The following is a 20,228-nucleotide window of genomic DNA, read 5'->3' as shown; positions in this document are numbered from 1 at the left end:
TCTACCATTTCATGCCATGAGCTCTTCCAACTTTTCAGTTCAAAAATTCATGCGTTCCCCACAATTCTCGATTTCGCACCCGATTATTTCCCACATTCTACATTTTCCATTTACTTCCACATTATTCATCCGATTCACTTCATTCCAGCTTCAATATATTTCCACCATTTCACGCCATGACCTCTTCCAGGTTTTCAGTGCCAAAATTCACGTGTTACCCAAAATTCTCGATTTCGCACCCGATTATTTCCCACATTTACTTTTTTTTTAATTCATTGAAATTTCTGTGTTGTGACAAATTTGACAATTTATTTTTTTACAGGGACTTTAAATAAGATCATGTGAACTTGTGATCCCTTCTCTATTATGTCAGTGCTCAGAGTGACTACATGAATTGAAGGCCAGATACATTTCCTGATTGATCAGCACAATCAGTTTCCTGTTTAGCATGTTGTCCCCTCTGTTGTCTATTAACACACCGCATGGTAGCATATGGCTAGTCATTCAGTCATTATTATATGATTATAATCTGACTAATGCTTCCTCATCAACTCCACATCTGTGCTGGTCCTCCTCCAGATGTTCAAGCAGATGCTGTCAGAGAAACAGATCAAATGGGAGAGCTACAAGAAAGAGGGCTCAGAGAGAATGACTGAACTGGCCGAAGTCTTCTCTGGTGTTAAACCGCTCACAAGAGTAGAAAAGAACGGTGAGCTTGACAAAGATGTGTCGGTGTGACAGTGTTCTACACTCTTTTTCTGGCAAAGATTATTATTATTATTATTATTATTATTATTATTATTATTATTATTATTATTATTATTATCATAGCTCATGAACGCAAACGGGATTTCTCTCATTTAGAGCAGAATGATTTTGAAAGTAAATAGATAATGCATTACAAGCTAATGCAGCTATTCATTTTCTTTAGTAAACTAATGTTTATGTTCTGTCACCATCACAGAAAACCTACAAGCCTGGTTCAGAGAAATTTCAAAACAGATAGAATCTTTGAACTATGAGGACTCTACAGCTGCTGGGAGGAAGACGGTCCAACTCATACAGGCACTTGTTGAGGTGAAGAAGATAAGTTAATGTAGAAGTAGAATCCTTTAACTTTTTTTTTGTTCCTTTAAGTTACCTTTGCAACATTGCGAATCGCTATATTTTCACCTGACATTACCTAGATTCAAAATAGGCAGCATCGCAGTCAGCAGGACTGTCTCATGATGGGTGCTTGGTTCAAATCTCAGCTCAGGCCTTGGTTTCGGGAGTATGCGTGATCTACCCGTGCTTGCACGTCTTTTAAGGAGGTACTCCGGCTATCTCCCACATTCCAAAAACATACATTTAAGGTTAATTGAATTAAAAACTATAAGTTGTCCAAAAGTGTGAATATTTTATTATCTATGAGGGCCTTACTATAGAGGTCCAGGTGTCATGTGACGATTCCCGAAGCCTGTTATTTGCAATGGGTGTACTTGAGTTTATCCGTCAACTTTCCGTCCAAGAGAATTCACACTTACTTTAGTGAAAAGGGCATGATATACATGCGCAAGATGGACGATATTACTGTTGCCGATGAAGTGTCAGGAGTGCTTTTTTTTCCCGACTCGGTGATGCTGGTATGTGGAATTCCTCCTTCACTGACACTGGTGAGTGCTTCCAAATGTGATCATACAAAGGATTTACAAGTTTGTACAATCCCGATTTGTTTCCCCTTTGTGTGGTCAAAATGCCATCAAAGTTAGCAGTTTCACGCAAGTCTTGCAGTGTTATTTAGGTGCGTTAGCACCTTAGCATCTGTTGATTCGGCCGGTGCTGCTGTCATTTATGGTGTAAAGTCTTCTTAATGCTGTTAGTCAACTATTAAATTCAACTGTAATAGCTATTAACCCATAGCAGCACAAAGTACAAAAAAACAAAACAGATTATTTTGTTGTTGTTATTATTATTATTATTATTATTATTATTATTATTATTATATTGCTAGCTTCCCGCAGTTTAGCATCTGCTGATTCATCAACCAGTTCGTGTACAAAGTGCCCAATCACGTTTTTCGCCTTCATTTAATACCTATACAGTCGAGCCACATCTGCACGATGAACTGATTCAGTAATTTACTCAACTGATATGATGTGATCGCTACACAAGTGATATCCACCACAATGAGGATGCCAATTTCTATGGCTTATTGTTCACCTTTTTTATGGCTGTGATCCACCGGCTACGCATTGGTTCCTCTTTTGGGAGCTTGGAGAATGGGCAATCTTTTTTTTTTGCCTCTTCTCATTGTGGGACCACGTCCACAACAACTGTCTATTATTGTTAAAGTGTGAAGTGTGGTGTTTGCCTTTTACTCAAAGTGGCGGACGCATTTTCTATACTGCCAAAATGGAGGCGCTAACGCCCAATTTGGAATGTGTGATGTCAACGTCCGGATCTCTTTTGGTTGACGATCAAGTCAGAGTGTACTCCGGCTCTTTTCCTATGATGAATCTCTTTTATGAGCCGCCATTGAATGTACTCAAATACAGTACAACAACCAAACGTGTGAACATACAGTATACTGTATGTACTTTAGGGATGGGAACCTCTGGCTACCTCACGATGCGATATGATATGCGATACAAGGATCACGTTAATGAAGGTACCGCGATTATCGTTATATTGCTCAGGTAATAAATCCACGATAATCTACGCTAAAAGTAACCATAAAAAAAATAATAATATAAATAAGAATAAAATAATAAATATCAATAAATAATAATGAAAATAATAATTACAATACAAATAATATAAATAAATATAAATATATAAAAACATAATATAATATATAAATATATGTAAAAATATAAAGAAATAATAATAATGAAAACAAAAATAAATAATTATATAATAAAAATAATTAAAAAACTAAGTCTTTTTCGCCTTAAGATTTCCGTCCATTTCCCCGCCACTCTTATGAGGCGCTCCCCCTAGTGGCCTGCCAAGTAATTGCTCAATAGGTAATGAACAATGGAGTCGTTATAGTGGCTGTATATTCAATACAAATATCGTGATACTTGCATAGACATATCGATAATCTATCGGGAGACAAAGTATCACGATTTATCGCAATATCGATATATCATCACACTCCTAATGTCCATATTATAAATGCAGTATTTTTTTTATTTTTTTTTTATTGCTCCTCAGGTGCAGGAGTTCCACCAGTTAGAGTCTAACCTGCAGATCTGTCAGTTTCTGGCAGACACAAGAAAATTCCTGCATCAAATGATTCGCACCATAAATATCAAAGAGGAGGTCCTCATCACAATGCAGATAGTGGGAGACTTATCATATGCTTGGCAGATCATTGACAGGTAAGCACTCTCTAAGACGTGATGAAGACAAATGTGACAGTTTTATAAACTCTGTTTATCCATAATGGGTCTATTGTTGTTGAGGTAATTATTCTATGTTACCGGGCTACAGTGTATTTACAATTGTCCTCTTGCTGAGCATAAATTGTTCTTTCTATTTTGAAAACTGTTGTTAGTATGTGATGACATTTTCGTGCCAAAATGCTGATTGATTGAGCATGGCTCAATGGTAGAGTCACACATCGCCCGACGGTTGTGGGTTTGATTCTCAACCTTGGCCATGTCGAAGTGTACTTGAGCAAATTACTGAAGTCCAATTTGCAGCTCTTTGCATGGCAGCAGCCTCTCTCACTGGTGTATGAACGTGTTTGAATAGGTGAGTGGTTATGGGAGCCTTTGTAAAGAGCTTTGAGCACCATAAGTTGGAGCTAAAAGTGCTATATAAGTGAACTTCATTTACCATTTACACTTTACCAGTGTCTTCTAACACTGTCTTCTTCTCTTGGTAGAACAGCTACAGTTTAAATTGATTGTCATCCGCTTGTGTATTGGAATTAGGGCTGAACCATTATGGAAAATAATCTAATTGCATCAAAATGACTTTCACATACAAAGTAACTTGACAATTTAATACGTTTCTTACCTCTGTAGACATTATTAAACCTATGAAAAAGGCGCTGTGCTCCGTGTTTACGTTTGTTCGATTAACTTGGAGGTTTGCTCGTGCCCGAAAAGTCGTGCACGCTCCTGGCCGTGTGCACGTTGCTGAGGTCCATTCCACGTTTCGCCAGAGGCGTCGCAAATGTGCAAAAACTCTGAATCTTGCATCGTGCCCCTTTAAGATAAAGGCAAATAAAGCCTTAATTTCATTTTTTTTTCTACTATTGCAATTTTACCACTCCAACATATCTAACTTTTCATGTTGCATGAAACATGATGTATGAACACTGCACTTTTTAAACATTGCATTTATCAATAAATACAGACATTAAAGTGTAGGCAAAGTAAAATTATACCTGCTTATATATGACATAACATTTTCCGATTTGATTTCAAAAACCACTAGCATTCTGTAGCAATCCTTGTGGATGGGTCGCTGGTTGGATAGTTTCCCATGGTCTTGACGGGCCGTGAAGGTATCACAGATTTTGTTTTGGTAAACTGGAGTAAGCATTTGGAGTTGTTGTGTTTTGACGTGGTTGCCGCTGACAGTTACTTGCAAATTGTCATAAAAGAGTTGTTGTTTGTTCGCCTCTTGGACTGATTATTTCACCAATGCTACAATACATATACATTAAAAGAGGCTGCGGCGGCAGCTAAATGATGGTGAGTAATGACGAGCCATCATCATTTCGTCCGTCCTAATTTTCATTCATGAAATCGGACGGCACAACATGTGGCCACATGCAGACATATTTAGCCTCATAGGACAACTTAAATTTATCAGCCGCTGCCGCACACTTGCATGTACAGTTAATTGACATGCGACACTACGGCAGTCGAAAAGTCATAACTCACCGGTGAAGTGTTTTTTAAAACCAAGATCAAACATATGAAACATGTTAGACACTCGTCTCAAGATCTCATGAGACAAAAAAAAAAAAAACTCACCAAAATTACGTCCACTTACGGCGTCAGGCTTTAGTTACAGCAGTGACATTCCTAGTGCTCCCCCTCTCTTTCCCTCCTTCCGCTCCGTTTCAATGATCATTTAAATCGCACCTTTTCATGATTACGTAATCGCGTGTTGTCAAACCGCGATTTAATAGCAAATGCAATTCATCGTTCAGGCCTAATTGGAATGCATGAGAAATTCCAAAAGATGTCTGGTGGAATACGTTGTGCTATGTTACAATTTCTAGTATTTCTAGTTTGCTACTTCATTTCTTTTTGACATAATGAGGACAATACCAGATGTTGCATCTGTGCTGTAGGGCTGGGCGATTTTGCCTAAAAATAAAATCTCTGATTTGTTTTTTGTTTTTTTTTCACAAAAAAATCGATTTAGGATTTTTTTTTTCTCGATTTATTTAATTTATTTATTAATTTAAGAAAACGAGTAAAAATGACGTGACTCAAAGTAATATTTGCTTTTATTTTATCAAACAACATAAAAACTTCCCTTTCAAAATTAAATTGCAAAATGTCTGCCTTAAATAAAATACAAATCAAACACATTGCATTACATTTATAAAGTGCAAACGTAGAACTTTTTTTTAGTAATTAAATGACAGAAAATTCAAAACAACTTTTGCTTCGATTGTAACATAAGTAAACATTTCCTTTTCAAAATTAAAGTGCAAAATGTCTGCATGAAATAAAATACTTGTGGAAATGTAACATAACATATTGAGTGCAAACTTGGAACTTTTTGTTTTAGTAATTAAATGACAGTAAACTCAAAACTTTTGTTTCTATTGAATCTAACACTTAACATAACTAAATATTTCTTTTTCCAAATTAAAGTGCAAAATTTTTGCCTTAATAAATACAATACTTTTTGAAAGTAATAAAAATGCATTTAATAAAATATTTAATCCATAATGACTGTGGCTTAATTGACGATATGGATGTACAAAATTTATAATTCTTGTGAGGATAACAATTGAAATGCTTTCAACAATTCACTAAGTCAATATTTATTAAAAAAAAAAAAAAACAACAACGTAGGTTTGGGGAAACTCGAATTAATTAAAGTTTAAATTGTCCACAACAAATAATTCAAATTAATTCTCAAAATTGATATATCGCCCAGGCCTACTGTGCTGTTATTAAAAAAACATTGCCATACCTCGACGCGATACTTGCCTGAATTGATAGCATGTAATTTAAAGGTACACTCAGTATTATACAGTGGCATCTAGTGGTGAAATAAAAAGTCATTCATTTAAAAAAAACAAATGTTTGTGTTAGTAGTAAGTAAAAAGATATGTTGTATCGCATAAACATACTTTTTTAAAATATAACGGTAAGTATATCAATCACTAATTATTTTACATGACCGCGCCTCACCTGCTAGTGTCCGCCATGTTTCGCCGCCATCTTTCTGCTACGGGTGCCGTCAACGACAAATTTCAGCGCTCCATTTCTTAACGCGTTTTTGAAACGCCTTTGCAGACGCACTTCCGGTTTGTATGGCGACCGCATGTACACGAAGAAGAAGAGTTTCCGGTCCCCGAAGAGAGCATTATCAAGCATCACAATTGCTTTGGGAATTTATTTTATTTCAGCGCGACAAAACAAGAGTTTATATTGTAGCCGCATTTGCCAGATGGAGAGAAACGAGGAACAAACTAGGTTTGGGACGTGCCGGTGCCTTCGACTGCTTTCTACTTGACCGGTAAGTAAGAGTACATTTGTGTTTACGTTTTGAGAGCGAGAGAAAAAGTATACACCGTACTAATTAATGCGATGTTCGTACCTTTGTTTTACGATCACTGTAGCTGTTGATTAGCAACTCCGCACCACTCGAACGATTTCGTTATGTAGCTACTTGCTTTGAAAAAAAAAAAGATTCCCGCTGGCACGTTATATTTAGAGTAAATGCGCAAGTTATTGTGTAATGTAATGTAACTGTGATTTCGGAGGTATATTTGCCCATAACTTCAATGGAGAATCTAAAGCATACTGTATTAGTGGAGGAGTTGAAAATTATTATTTTCGTTGTGGTTGGTGAAAATAGTGTTCTCGAAATTAATTTTCGGCAGGGAATAACTTTCTGGACTTAAATGCTGGCTGTACCGTAAGCACTGCTAGAGTCTGAACTCTCTCACTCAAGTGTGTACTGGTCCATTGTGTAATTGGGTGCACAAGAATTTACAGGCTGCTACGTTTTCCACGGAAACTCGACAAGCAAGCAGCCTTTGCATATTCTATGCAGTCAAGTTACTTTTATCTAGCTAATACAATGTTTTGGGCCCAAAAACTAAAGATCTTACCTCTATTTTGGGGGCTTTGTTGGAAAGTTAGTGACATATAGTAGTATCATCAATTATTTTATTTTATTTTATAATTTTGTTTTTGTTTGTGTCACACTAGATCAACAGCCAAATTTGAGGGGTTCCAGAACCATATTCTGATGTATACAAGCATTCATGCACCGTTTAAATACATCACCGACCTGCAAGAAAAAAAAATATCAAGGGGAGAGTCAGCAGCCAAATTGGAATGCCCCGAATGAGGACACTTGAATGGAGGACCCCAGAAGGCTTCGGTGTTGTACCACCAGTATCTCCACCTACCATACCTGAGCTGCAACAAACTGAAGTCAGCCGACGTCTTGGTATGTCATTTACATATGGACGGCATTGCACACTACATTAACTTTTTGTGTGAAGCAATACGGAATGGTCACATGTACAAGCACCACTTGTTTTACACAGGACCTGCTGACCAGGTGTCTGAAGCCATGGAGTGACTCCTCCCTCACTTTCCTCAGCAAGCCTTTGAAGAATATGATATCATCGTTGGTGGGAACATGCCCTCACTCCATAACATGTACTTGTGCAGTCAAGGAGCATGTAAAACTTAATAAAACCAGCAAACATTGAAGTGACTTCATTTTTACTGCAGTCTGTTCACACAATCAATGGACAAGCCTTCCTTAATTTTGCCCCAATAACATCATAGAGTAGGCGAAAAGTAGTGTTACAGATCATACTATGTGTTCGGGAGAGTTTGAGGAATGTTGCAATGTTAATGGGGGACAATGTCAGCACACACACAAAAAAAACAAAAAAACAAACATGGTATTGAGTTAATCAGATATTTTAGCTGTGTACAACACATACCTGCTCTGTAACACTACTTTTGGCCCAAACCTGTATGTCTATTTTCCATATTTTGAAATGCACAGCGTATTGGTAAATTTCTGGAACAACTGCAATTCATGTAGCTCATTATATTCTAACAGCATTTTTTTTTTTTTTAGTTAATATGTTCATTTCATGTAGACTTTTATTTTACTTTATTTTATTTATTCATTTTCATGTACTGTACCTTACATTCATTGGCCAATGAAGAATTCCTTGTCATTGCAAGCATTTATAAGAATTCTCCAGGCTTTTGATGTTTTACATTTCTGGTCATGTAAAATAGTGTTAGGTTAGGTGTCGAATGAACACTGCATGTTGACGCCAAAGGAAATAGTATTTTTTAGTTATTCAAAATGTACAAATTAACACACAACAACAATATACAAGTTATACAAACTACAACAAGTGTCAGACATGGACTAATTATATGCCAGGTAAAAAACCTTTGTATTGTCCTCGAGGATCTGGGAAAGTGTCACTTATTTGCCACAAGTCACCAAGGTGCTGCAGTCTGGGATCCAGGTACAGGAAATCATGGTGGTGCTGATGTGTCAGCAATGTGTCAAAAAGTATTTCTTGGTGTCAGTCTATCAGCTGCACTTGGATATCTTCATGTTCCTCCATGGTCATTTCCTGTACGAGTCTCTGCAAGAAGGTAACAATTGTATGTCAGATGAGGTACCAAACAATGAACTGAAAGTCACTGAGCCAATGAAGTACATTATTACATGAGCAAGACTATTTGTGAAAGCCATGTAAATTCCTGCACATCGAAGTACAAGGAAGCTGTTGTATCTTCAATCAAAACTAATGAAGTTGCTTAGTGATATTTATTAGGTAAAATTGTTCAATATGGTGACAAATCGATATCTGAGTAAAGGGTTTCAAATGTTTTTGTAAGCAGCACTTTTCTGAGTGGTTAGTAGCAACAAGACACGGGGGGAATTACGAGTCTGAGTTGCAGATGTGTAGTTCAGTTAACACCATTATTTTTGCACGATATACTAAACATATCAGCAAACGATGTAATCTAAATACCACATATTCCAAGCAAAGGTATGTTTTGAGCCATTCACATGCATGCTCGAATGGAATTATTTTTCCATGATGACATAATTGTACGTTACGAGACTCCGCGTTCTCTTCCTCGTCGTCTCCCTCGCCCCCTCCTCGCCCTCTTTGAGATGGTCCACATGTCTATAAAACATATAACATAACTGTGTTCTCTGTTGCATGGTTTAGTTGCACTAACAAATATGAACATAGATAGCCATTATCATTAGCTGACGTACAGTATTTCCGAACAATGCCGACAAAAATATTAATTCTGAAATTAAATGACTAAATCACAAATATTAGGGATCTGTACAGTATGTCTAACAAATGCAATTCACTTACGTCATCACTCGAGGGAATACCAGAAGTTGTTTGCGTTCTGTTCCGGTGAAATTGGTGGTAGGCTGTTGAAGTAGGGTCTCTCTGGGACGCCGTAGTTCGTGTGCTTAAAATCATTGCATTATCTTGTTTGACCGATAGATGGCGGTCGTGAGCTACACACTGCGGCTTTAACAAAATGTAAGCTAAAACCTGCAATGCTGATGTACAAACAAAATACATGCTCTTTGTTTGGTTTTACGTTTCCGGGACATTTTTTTTTTCCCACCCTCAAATAGACTGTTGAAACAAAATACGTTTGACAGTCCATTTATTATTGTAAGATAACTTTGTTGTGATCAAATCTGAGTCATGATCATAACTTCTGTCCTGTCCCTGCTGAAATTAATGCAAAAGTTAAAAGGTAAAAAATAAAAAAAATAAAAAAAAAAATAAAAAAAAAAAAAACCTTTCCCTTGCTATAGAATTTCACATAAATAATTGATTTAATACTCTACATTACTCCTTGATTCATCGGTATGCAGGTAGCACAGGTGCTTGTGTGTGTTATGGTTTTTGTTTGTCATGCAAAGCAGATTTCATGATTGTCTTTTCCTGTAACACATATTTTGCTCCCCGGCTTATGTTTTACCCTGCAGCTTTACATCCATTATGCAGGAGAGCATCCGCGTAAATTCATCCATGGTCACAAAACTGCGAGCTACCTTTCTGAAGGTGAGGCCGATTTTTACGCCGTCTGCATGGATAACTAGGATTTGTTGATACTTCCAAACCATCTTAAAAGCAATTTCTGTCTGTTTGTGAGACCAGCTGGCCTCTGCTTTGGATCTTCCATTGCTGCGCATCAACCAAGTCAACAGCGCTGACCTGCTGAGTGTTTCGCAGTTTTACTCGGGAGAATTAGTGGCCTATGTCAGAAAGGTGTAATGCATGCTTGAATACAGTCCATTTTACCATTGGAATATTTACTGTTAGTTTTTGTACTTTGTTTTGTGATTTTTAGATGATTGTCTCTCCTTTCAGCTTCAAGTATCGATTGTCATGACTTTACTGTATGTTTACTTTCTGCTTGTAGGTACTGCAGATCATCCCAGAGAGCATGTTCACCTCTCTGGCCAAGATCATTAAGCTTCAGATCCATGACATCATCGAGGTGCCCACGCGGCTGGACAAGGACAAATTGAAGGACTACTCTCAGCTAGGGGCACGCTATGAAGTACAGAAGCTGATTAGTTTGTAATGGTCTCACATCACATCGACTGTATAACATTGAAAGCTTGAATTATTCAAAAGGGCTTCAAGATCTTTTCATGCAGAAAAATGAAAGTGATCACACTGCAAGTCTTATTGGAGCAAATTGTTTTGCAAACACCAAAGTCTTACTGTGAAATACAAATGAGAATATTCAGTTTGTGCCAGCAGTTTGTGCCAGTAATGTTCACACCTTACCCACAATTCGCGATTTGGTACCCGATTATTTCCCACATTCTACATGGGTGATTCTACATTTCACATTTACTTCCACATTTTTCATCCGATTTACTTCATTACAACTACAATATATTCCACCAATTCATGCCATGAGCTCTTCAGTCTTACCACCTAACTTACGTGTTATTCTACACCATTCCCGTTATTCTTATCCTCATTCTTATTCTTATATTTTATTCCTCGCACTTTTTTGTCCAGTTTCAACTTCCACATTTTTCACCCGATTCACTCCGTTCCAATTTCAAACGATTCCAAATATTCGCGCCTACATCGCTTCCTTTTTTCTTATTCCCACGATTCACGATTGTATTCTTTTCAGCTCCAAAATTCCCGATTTCGTACCCGATTATTTCCCACATTCTACATTTTCCATTTACTTCCACATTATTCATCCGATTCATGTCATTCCAGCTTCAATATATTCCAGCAATTCACGCCATGAGCTATTCCAGCTTTTCAAGTTCAAAATTCACCCATTACCCTCAATTCCCGATTTCGCACCCGATTATTTCCCACATTCTACATTTTCCATTTACTTCCACATTATTTATCCAATTGACTTCATTCCAACTTCAATATATTCCATTTCACGCCATGAGCTCTTCCAGCTTTTCGGTTCCAAAATTCATGCGTTACCCACAATTCTCGATTTCGCACCCGATTATTTCCCACATTCTCACGTTCGACATTTTCTATATACTTCCACATTATTCATCCGATTGACTTCATTCCAACTTCAATATATTCCAGTAATTCACGCCGTGGGCTCTTCCAGCTTTTCAGTTCCAAAATTCACACCTTACCCACAATTCGCGATTTGGTACCCGATTATTTCCCACATTCTACATGGGCGATTCTACATTTCACATTTACTTCCACATTTTTCATCCGATTTTCTTCATTACAACTACAATATATTCCACCAATTCATGCCATGAGCTCTTCAGTCTTACCACCTAACTTACGTGTTATTCTACACCATTCCCGTTATTCTTATCCTCATTCTTATTCTTATATTTTATTCCTCGCACTTTTTTGTCCAGTTTCAACTTCCACATTTTTCACCCGATTCACTCCGTTCCAATTTCAAACGATTCCAAATATTCGCGCCTACATCGCTTCCATTTTTCTTATTCCCACGATTCACGATTGTATTCTTTTCAGCTCCAAAATTCCCGATTTCGTACCCGATTATTTCCCACATTCTACATTTTCCATTTACTTCCACATTATTCATCCGATTCATGTCATTCCAGCTTCAATATATTCCAGCAATTCACGCCATGAGCTATTCCAGCTTTTCAAGTTCAAAATTCACCCATTACCCTCAATTCCCGATTTCGCACCCGATTATTTCCCACATTCTACATTTTCCATTTACTTCCACATTATTTATCCAATTGACTTCATTCCAACTTCAATATATTCCATTTCACGCCATGAGCTCTTCCAGCTTTTCGGTTCCAAAATTCATGCGTTACCCACAATTCTCGATTTCGCACCCGATTATTTCCCACATTCTCACGTTCGACATTTTCTATATACTTCCACATTATTCATCCGATTGACTTCATTCCAACTTCAATATATTCCAGTAATTCACGCCGTGGGCTCTTCCAGCTTTTCAGTTCCAAAATTCACACCTTACCCAGAATTCGCGATTTGGTACCCGATTATTTCCCACATTCTACATGGGCGATTCTACATTTCACATTTACTTCCACATTTTTCATCCGATTTACTTCATTACAACTACAATATATTCCACCAATTCATGCCATGAGCTCTTCAGTCTTACCACCTAACTTACCACGCACGGTGGCCATTTTCCAACTTACCATGCACGGCGGCCATTTTACACAAATGATATGCACAGGTTTCTCGCCAACCTGGCCTCCCAAGGCGGGAGCCATTTTGGCCAATTGATTAGGTATGCCTGATTCTTGCCAGGATATGCCCCAACCTGAACAGGAAGTGACCTGATTTCAACAGGAAGTGAACTCATATCAACTGGAAGTGACCTAAAATCATCAGGAAGTGACCCGATTTCAACAGGAAGTGACCTGATTTTAATAGGAAGTGACCTCATATCAACAGGAAGTGACCTAATTTCAACAGGAAGTGACCTAAAATCAACAGGAAGTGACTATAATCAACAGGAAGTGACCCGATTTCAATAGGAAGTGACCTGATTTGAATAGGAAGTGACCTCATATCAACAGGAAGTGACCTAAAATCAACAGGAAGTGACCTGATTTCAACAGGAAGTGACCCGATTTCAGCAGGAAGTGACCTGAAATCAACAGGAAGTGATCATGCTAGTGCTAAGTTAGCATGCTAATGCTAGCATGTTAACTTAGCATTAGCAGTAACATGCTAATATTAAGTTAGCATGCTAATGCTAGCTTAGCATGCTACTGCTAATGCTAAGTTAGCATGCTAATGCTAATGTTAGCATGCTAATGCTAATGTTAGCTTAGTATGCTAATGCTAATGTAAGTTTAGCATGCTATTGCTAAAGTTAGCTTGGCATGCTAATGCTAATGTTAGCATGCTAATGTTAGCTTAGCATGCTAATGTTAAGTTAGCATGTTAATTCTAATGTTAATTTAAAATGCTAATGCTAGCTTAGCATGCTACTGTTAATGCTAAGTTAGCATGCTAATGCTAAGTTAGCATGCTAATGCTAATGTTAGCTTAGTATGCTAATGCTAATGTAAGTTTAGCATGCTATTGCTAAAGTTAGCTTAGCATGCTAATGCTAATGTTAGCATGCTAATGTTAGCTTAGCATGCTAATGCTAAGTTAGCATGTTAATTCTAATGTTAATTTAAAATGCTAATGCTAAGTTAGCATGCTAATGCTAATGTTAACTTAGCATACTAATGCTAAGGTAGCATTCTAATGCTAATGCTAGATTAGAATGCTAATGCAAATGTGATCTGATTTCAACAGTGACTATTACTCAATTGCTTAAGTTTGCCACTCCTTACACCATTGCTACTCGATTCTCCCCTCCTTACTTCATTGCTTACTTAATTCTTCTCACTTTACTCCATTGCTCACCCGATTACTTGCTACTTCCTCCATTTCTTGCTTGATTTTTTCCTTGTTTTCTTGTTTCTTGCTGATTTATTTTTACTTTTGTGCTATTTGTCTTCCTTCAACTGCTTCTAGATTTCTGGATGAATTCAAACCATTCCAACTTCAGCATGTTAAGCTCATTCCATGTCATTCAGTATCATTCAACATCATTCAATATCATTCAACACCATTCAATATCATTCAATATCTTTCAATATCATTCATCATTCAACATTATTCCAAATCATTCCACAGGTATCATTCAGCTCTCCAGCCTTCACTTGTAGTTATTATTATTATTTTTTTATTGTTCATTCATCATAACAAATATTGGACTGCTTGCATACAAATTGTCAGAAAATGTTGACAAAACAATTATTTAAACACAAATTACTGATGTAAATGGAAAAAATGTTAAATATTGCACTTAAGTTTCTTAAAGGCCCTGTCTGCTGGTTTCACTCAGGAAAATGCACTTTTTAAATACGGGATTTAAACAAAGTACTTCTCAATTTACAGATCTGGGCTTCTCTTAATGTGTGGTGGTGATTTTGTCCTAAACCCCCACTCCCCCAGCCTGTGTTTTGCCATTTTGTGTTTGTTTTGTAAACAGCGGGACATTTCTGTGGAAAGACAGTGTTTACACCCCTCCAGCCAATCGCAGAGCGGGGGGTGGCGTGTCGCAAACAGCGCCGGGAGAATGTGTTGGCTGCGTCACTCCCGCGGCAATTTGAAAGCACGCACGGATTTTTTTTTCACTCACTCATTCACACATGTAAGCTTCTGTGAGTGAGTGAGTGAGTGAGTGAGTGAGTGAGTAAAAAAAAAAAATAATAATCCATGCGTGCTTTCATATTGCCGCGGGAGTGACGTCACGCAGCCGACACGTTCGTCCGGCCCCTTTTGCGACACGCCACCCCCCGCTCTGCGATTGGCTGGAGGGGTGTAAAAACTTTCTCTCCACAGAAACGTCTCGCTGTTTACAAAACAAACACAAAATGACAAAATAAAGGCCTTAGGACAAAATCACTACCAGACGTTAAGAGAAGCCCAGATCTGTAAATTGAGAAGTAGTTTGTTTGTTTAAATCCTGTATTTAAAAAGTACATTTTCCTTAGTGAAACTGGCAGACTGCGCCTTTAAGTTATGGAAAAACAAGTAAGGAGCACAACTATCAAAAAAGTACATACACTATGCATTATTTTCTCTTTATTTCATAAAATCTCTGCATTAATGTTTGATCTTTCTGCTTTATTATCACCTCTGTAGGTGGCCAAGCTTACCCATGACATCTCCATTTTCACTGAGGGGATCTTGATGATGAAGACCACTTTAGTTGGAATTATCAAGGTTGCTTGTTCTTGCATGGTGGAAAAGAAATATCTTATTTAACAGACTTCTTTGGTATGTGACAAAAGTGACACGTGATGTGATTTAGGTGGATCCGAAGCAACTTCTGGAGGATGGCATCAGGAAGGAGCTGGTGAAGAGGGTTGCTTATGCGCTTCACAAAGGATTGATTTTCAACCCCAAGGCTAAGGTTAGGCATCAGGTTTGTCTATGATAGAAATATGAATATGTTGTCATTGATAGTGCATTCTCAATTGTCTCAGCCTAGTGAGTTGATGCCCAAATTAAAAGACATGGCAGCCACCATGGACGGATTCTACAGGTCATTTGAGTACATCCAGGACTACGTCAGTATATACGGCCTTAAAATTTGGCAGGAGGAAGTGTCTCGAATCATCAACTACAATGTAGAACAAGAGTGCAACAGTTTCCTGAGGGCAAAGGTTGGATTCACTCATGGTAGATCAACACTATTTCTTGTTCGGAGCGTACAGTATATTAGTAGATTATTATTTTTTTCCCTTGCATGATCTTGATCAGATCCAGGACTGGCAGAGTGTGTACCAGTCCACTCACATCCCCATCCCCAAGTTTCCATTTGTGGATGAGTCTGCCACCTTCATTGGACGTCTCTGCAGAGAGATTCTTCGGATCACAGATCCCAAGTACATGTGTAGTATTAGGCATATAAATTTGAAGAACAACAAGATTCATGTTCTGGATGTGCCCAGTCAAAATTCCAACTTAAATTCTTTCAAAATGCTGTGGCGGGACCTGAAGCAGGCAGTTTATGCTAGACGGCCATCCAACCTCTCAATTGGCTGTATTTTGCAAGGAAGAGTGGCAAAAATCCCCACAAGTAGATGTGAAAGACTGAAAAGTCACTAAAAAAAAAAGGATGGTTATCTTTGCAAAAGGAGGTGCAATGTCCTATTAAGTGAGAGGTTCACCTACTTTTGCACCGACATGAATTGACCAAAAACTCTTTTTAATTTAGTTTTGACGACACAATTGATTTAAAAAAAAACAACAACAACAACAAAAAAACAACACCACCACATTGAATTGATAAACCTTGCCCTGTCATTTCATATAAAATTTAATGGTTCAGATTGAACAACAAAATCAGTTTGAAACAATTAAAAAAACAAAATAGCCCAAGAGGTTCACAAACTTTTGAGCATGATTGTATATAAAAAAACAGTAAATCAAATTTAATCTGTGTTGGATATTTCTCACAGAGTAACATGCTACATTGACCAAATGAACACCTGGTATGACCTGAAGAGCCACCAGGAAGTGACCAACAACAGACTGTTCTCAGAGATCCAGAGCACCTTGGGTACATTTGGCCTCAATGGTCTGGATCGCTTGCTGTGCTTCATGATCGTCAAGGAGCTACAGGTGAGCACGTGAGCCTCCAGACAGTAGTTACTGTACAGTACAAATTGACATTGTTTTAATTGTGGGAATGCTGTATATATTGTCTGATTCCACATTACTTACAGTATTTGCACAATTCAAAAATTTAATACCAACTTTTCCCCATTCATTTTCAATGGGACAGACATTGAACTTTTATTAAGTATCACTTTCCACGCCCACTTTCATACATATAACTTATCATCATTACCATCTGTCTGATACTGCTTGGTGGCATAGTTGGTAAAGCGCATTGTCCAGTAACCTGGAGGTTATAATTTCATAATTTATCTCTCAATTTACTTCATCTTAACATTCAGCTATTAGCATTCAGCTTTCAGCATTACCACGCAAATTCTTCAGAAATTGCACTTAGTCTAGTTCTTTTAAATACTCATCCCCATGTTTTTGGAACTTAAAATATAAGCTTCTCCATTTAGAATTTCCTGACAATGATTCAGAAGACCATTCTGAAGGATAAAGCTGCATTAGAGGTCTTTAAAGCCATGCTGGGTGCTGTCAATCCAGTTCAGGGCATTGTGGGTAGGTAATAATTCAGTAAAATCTTATGTATTTTATGGAATTCTGTGACAGTATATATTTTCTTTTCTGATAGGTAATGCCAGCAAGGTATATGCTGGTGCTGTAGCCAAGACCCCTAAAATCTGGGGGCCATATTTGGACGCCATCATGAAGGTAATACATGTGATAATTTCATGTTTTGCCCATAATAAGGAGAAAATGCCTCACCTAATGTTGAATGTTTGCTGTAGGTTGGCCAAATGCAAATTCTTCGACAGCAAATTGCTAATGAGTTGAACTACTCCTGCAAGTTTGACTCCAAACACCTGGCGGCTGCCCTCGAAAACATTAACAAGTCAGTCCAGTGCTTGTTTTTCTCCTACACAACTGTTGCAATCAACAAAATACACAAAATCTTACAGCTTGGGTTTTGTGATGTTTTGACTCTTTCTTCTAGTACTTCTAAATAAAATGCTTCTAATTTAAATTTACATAGTGAAATTAGAATGTAAATTTAAGTGAAAATTGAACTACATTTAAGTACACATTTGCATTATAAAGTTCTGTACATTTATACAAACACATTTACATATGAAATGTGTTTGTATAAATGTACTGAACTTTTGTTCCTCAATGTTGTTTTGTGTTTTTGATCCTTGCAGGTCGCTGCTCGCAGACATTGAAGCCCACTACCAGGACCCATCGCTGCCCTACCCGAAAGAGGACAACACTCTTCTGTATGAAATCACAGCCTATTTGGAGGCTGCGGGTATTCACAACCCACTTAATAAGGTTTGTTGCTATTAAAGATCCCCTGATATGAGCTTTGCAGCAATTACACCAATCATCCCCTGAACACCCTGACACTGTATCAAAAGAAGTGTTCACGAAATTGTACCTTGTTGTAGAGTTGCAGTCTCCACGAGGAAGGTCTACTGTTAGCCTAGCATCAAACAAGTGGATTTTGATGGGCGTGGCCAAGGCTCGCCAGACTTCCGTGCGTTTTTGACTACAAAATGAGTTGGGCATGGCCAAGTCTTATCTTTTCCGTGTGCTCCTGCATACAAACAGTCTTCACGTCTGCACCTGAAGTAATATTGGCTCATTAGTTTCAATAGTCGGTACCAATCCCGGGATACCCACATACTACTATGTTCTACTAATCCACGTTTGTATTGTCCCAAATTCCTGAAGCAGTCGTCAGTAAAATGTTTGCCACAAACTGTCAGGGCTGCTAACCCTCCTCACGATGCACATTTTACGGGTCGAGCTACTGGGATTGACACCCCCGTACCGGTCGAACCATAAGTCCTACAGGGAAAATGAATACATAACCGGCTCGACCTCACCGTTCCAACGGCGTCGGTGCCGGCCCTCCACGACCCTCCAGGCCAAAGATACGGAGCCGCGAAATTGGCCACCCTATTTGCAGGAACTAACTAACACGTTTTGGGAGTTGCTTGGTGCATATTTAATGCATAAATACAGTCCAACCACAATTCTTTCTGTGGCAGAATTTAATTACCACTGATTGTCACATCCACCAAAGTGGGGTGAAATTTGTTCTCCTCTCCATATTTAACCCATCCCCTGGGGGAGTGGTGAGCAGCAGCAGGGACTGCGCTCGGGAATCATTTTTGGTGATCTAACCCCCCAATTCCAACCCTTAATGCTGAGTGTCAAGCAGGGAGGGAATTGGGTCCCATTTTTATAGTTTTGGTATGACCCGGCTGGGGGATTGAACCCACAACCTCCCAGTCTCAGGGTGGACACTCTACCACTAGACCACTGAGCTGAAAAAAAATGTTTTTGTTGTCCTCTGTACAATCTGGTTCAGAGCAGTTGCTATGGGGTTGTTTTGCTGCCCTGCTGTCCTGCTGCTGCTGCTACTTGTTTGCGCCAGCGGGGGGGAGGGGTTTGTGATGAGCTAGTAGCGTGTAAAACCGAAAAAGGTGGGGTTAGTGACGTGTAAAACCAACCTGCTGAACCAGCCCATTTGAGAGTGCTGTTTGAGCTAATGTGATACAAATGCCCATAGGAATGGGAAACGTGGGTCGTTTATCTCACAGCTTTGGGGACTTAAAGCAGCTATATGTAAGATTTAAAATTTAAAATCTCTACTGCCACCTGTGGCCGAAAACAAACTGCACGCTCGTACACGCTGCGCGCACTCGTACGTGCACGACCTCAATACTGAAGACTGGGCTCTTCATATCCAATTAAACTATGTTTTCAGAGGTAAGAAGTTTTATAATGTTATACAAAGCTGGCCACTTCACGGAATGAGACTCTCGATCCCCACTAAACAATTGATGTCCACGGGACGTGCAGATCATATTGCTTTAGTCGGTCGAAGTCCAGTCCTGTGCTGTACTCCAAAACGATGTGCAAATTACGGCAATTAATTGGACCTCATTCCGATGTTAATATGCAGTTACATATTGTAGTCACCCCGCTCGACGGACGTCAACCTGATTCTAGTCATTATTAGTGTATGTCGCCCCCAGTCTAGCGTCATTGTGCGTTAGCCGAAAGGTGGGCTGTCATTTATGGAAATTGACGATTGTGAAAAACATATAGACCCATTCACTACTTAGTGTGATATGGCCGTGAATGTTATCGCCATTCAGTAGTACCGTTCACATTCCGTTAGCATAATGTAGTTACAATAGGCTGTTTTCACGGAGGAAAATAAGGCGACATTTAGCCTGATTGAAACGCCGCGGAATGGAACGTCTGTTCTTCATAAAGTCATTCTGTTCTATTACATTCAACTTTGCCGCCC

General features: G+C 38.5%; 1 protein-coding gene and 1 long non-coding RNA gene across 4 annotated transcripts in view; both read left to right on the top strand.

Moving 5' to 3' along the window:
* washc5 (WASH complex subunit 5) overlaps positions 1–20,228 on the top strand; it is a 207,895-nt gene that overhangs the window by 167,715 nt on the left and 19,952 nt on the right. For all 3 annotated transcript variants that reach the window (XR_013284488.1, XM_077528375.1, XM_077528374.1), the window contains exons 11-25: positions 580–709; positions 965–1,077; positions 3,199–3,365; positions 10,213–10,288; positions 10,385–10,495; positions 10,650–10,790; positions 15,419–15,499; positions 15,588–15,689; positions 15,763–15,942; positions 16,040–16,164; positions 16,741–16,903; positions 17,362–17,464; positions 17,538–17,617; positions 17,695–17,798; positions 18,106–18,235. Coding sequence is in view for 2 of the 3 variants with exons in the window: in XM_077528375.1 (XP_077384501.1) it covers positions 580–709; positions 965–1,077; positions 3,199–3,365; positions 10,213–10,288; positions 10,385–10,495; positions 10,650–10,790; positions 15,419–15,499; positions 15,588–15,689; positions 15,763–15,942; positions 16,040–16,164; positions 16,741–16,903; positions 17,362–17,464; positions 17,538–17,617; positions 17,695–17,798; positions 18,106–18,235 (1,806 nt within the window). In the remaining variant the exon portion in view is untranslated. The remainder of the gene's footprint in view (positions 1–579; positions 710–964; positions 1,078–3,198; positions 3,366–10,212; positions 10,289–10,384; positions 10,496–10,649; positions 10,791–15,418; positions 15,500–15,587; positions 15,690–15,762; positions 15,943–16,039; positions 16,165–16,740; positions 16,904–17,361; positions 17,465–17,537; positions 17,618–17,694; positions 17,799–18,105; positions 18,236–20,228) is intronic.
* LOC144023041 (uncharacterized) lies at positions 5,623–7,916 on the top strand. Its single transcript, XR_013284477.1, has 2 exons — positions 5,623–7,647; positions 7,748–7,916. It is a non-coding gene; the product is annotated as an uncharacterized LOC144023041 (long non-coding RNA).

This window comes from Festucalex cinctus, chromosome 7 (assembly GCF_051991245.1).
Source record: "Festucalex cinctus isolate MCC-2025b chromosome 7, RoL_Fcin_1.0, whole genome shotgun sequence".
Lineage (NCBI taxonomy): Eukaryota > Metazoa > Chordata > Actinopteri > Syngnathiformes > Syngnathidae > Festucalex > Festucalex cinctus.
The sequence above is the reverse complement of the archived record's forward strand: the minus strand, read 5'-3'. Positions and strand labels throughout refer to the sequence as shown.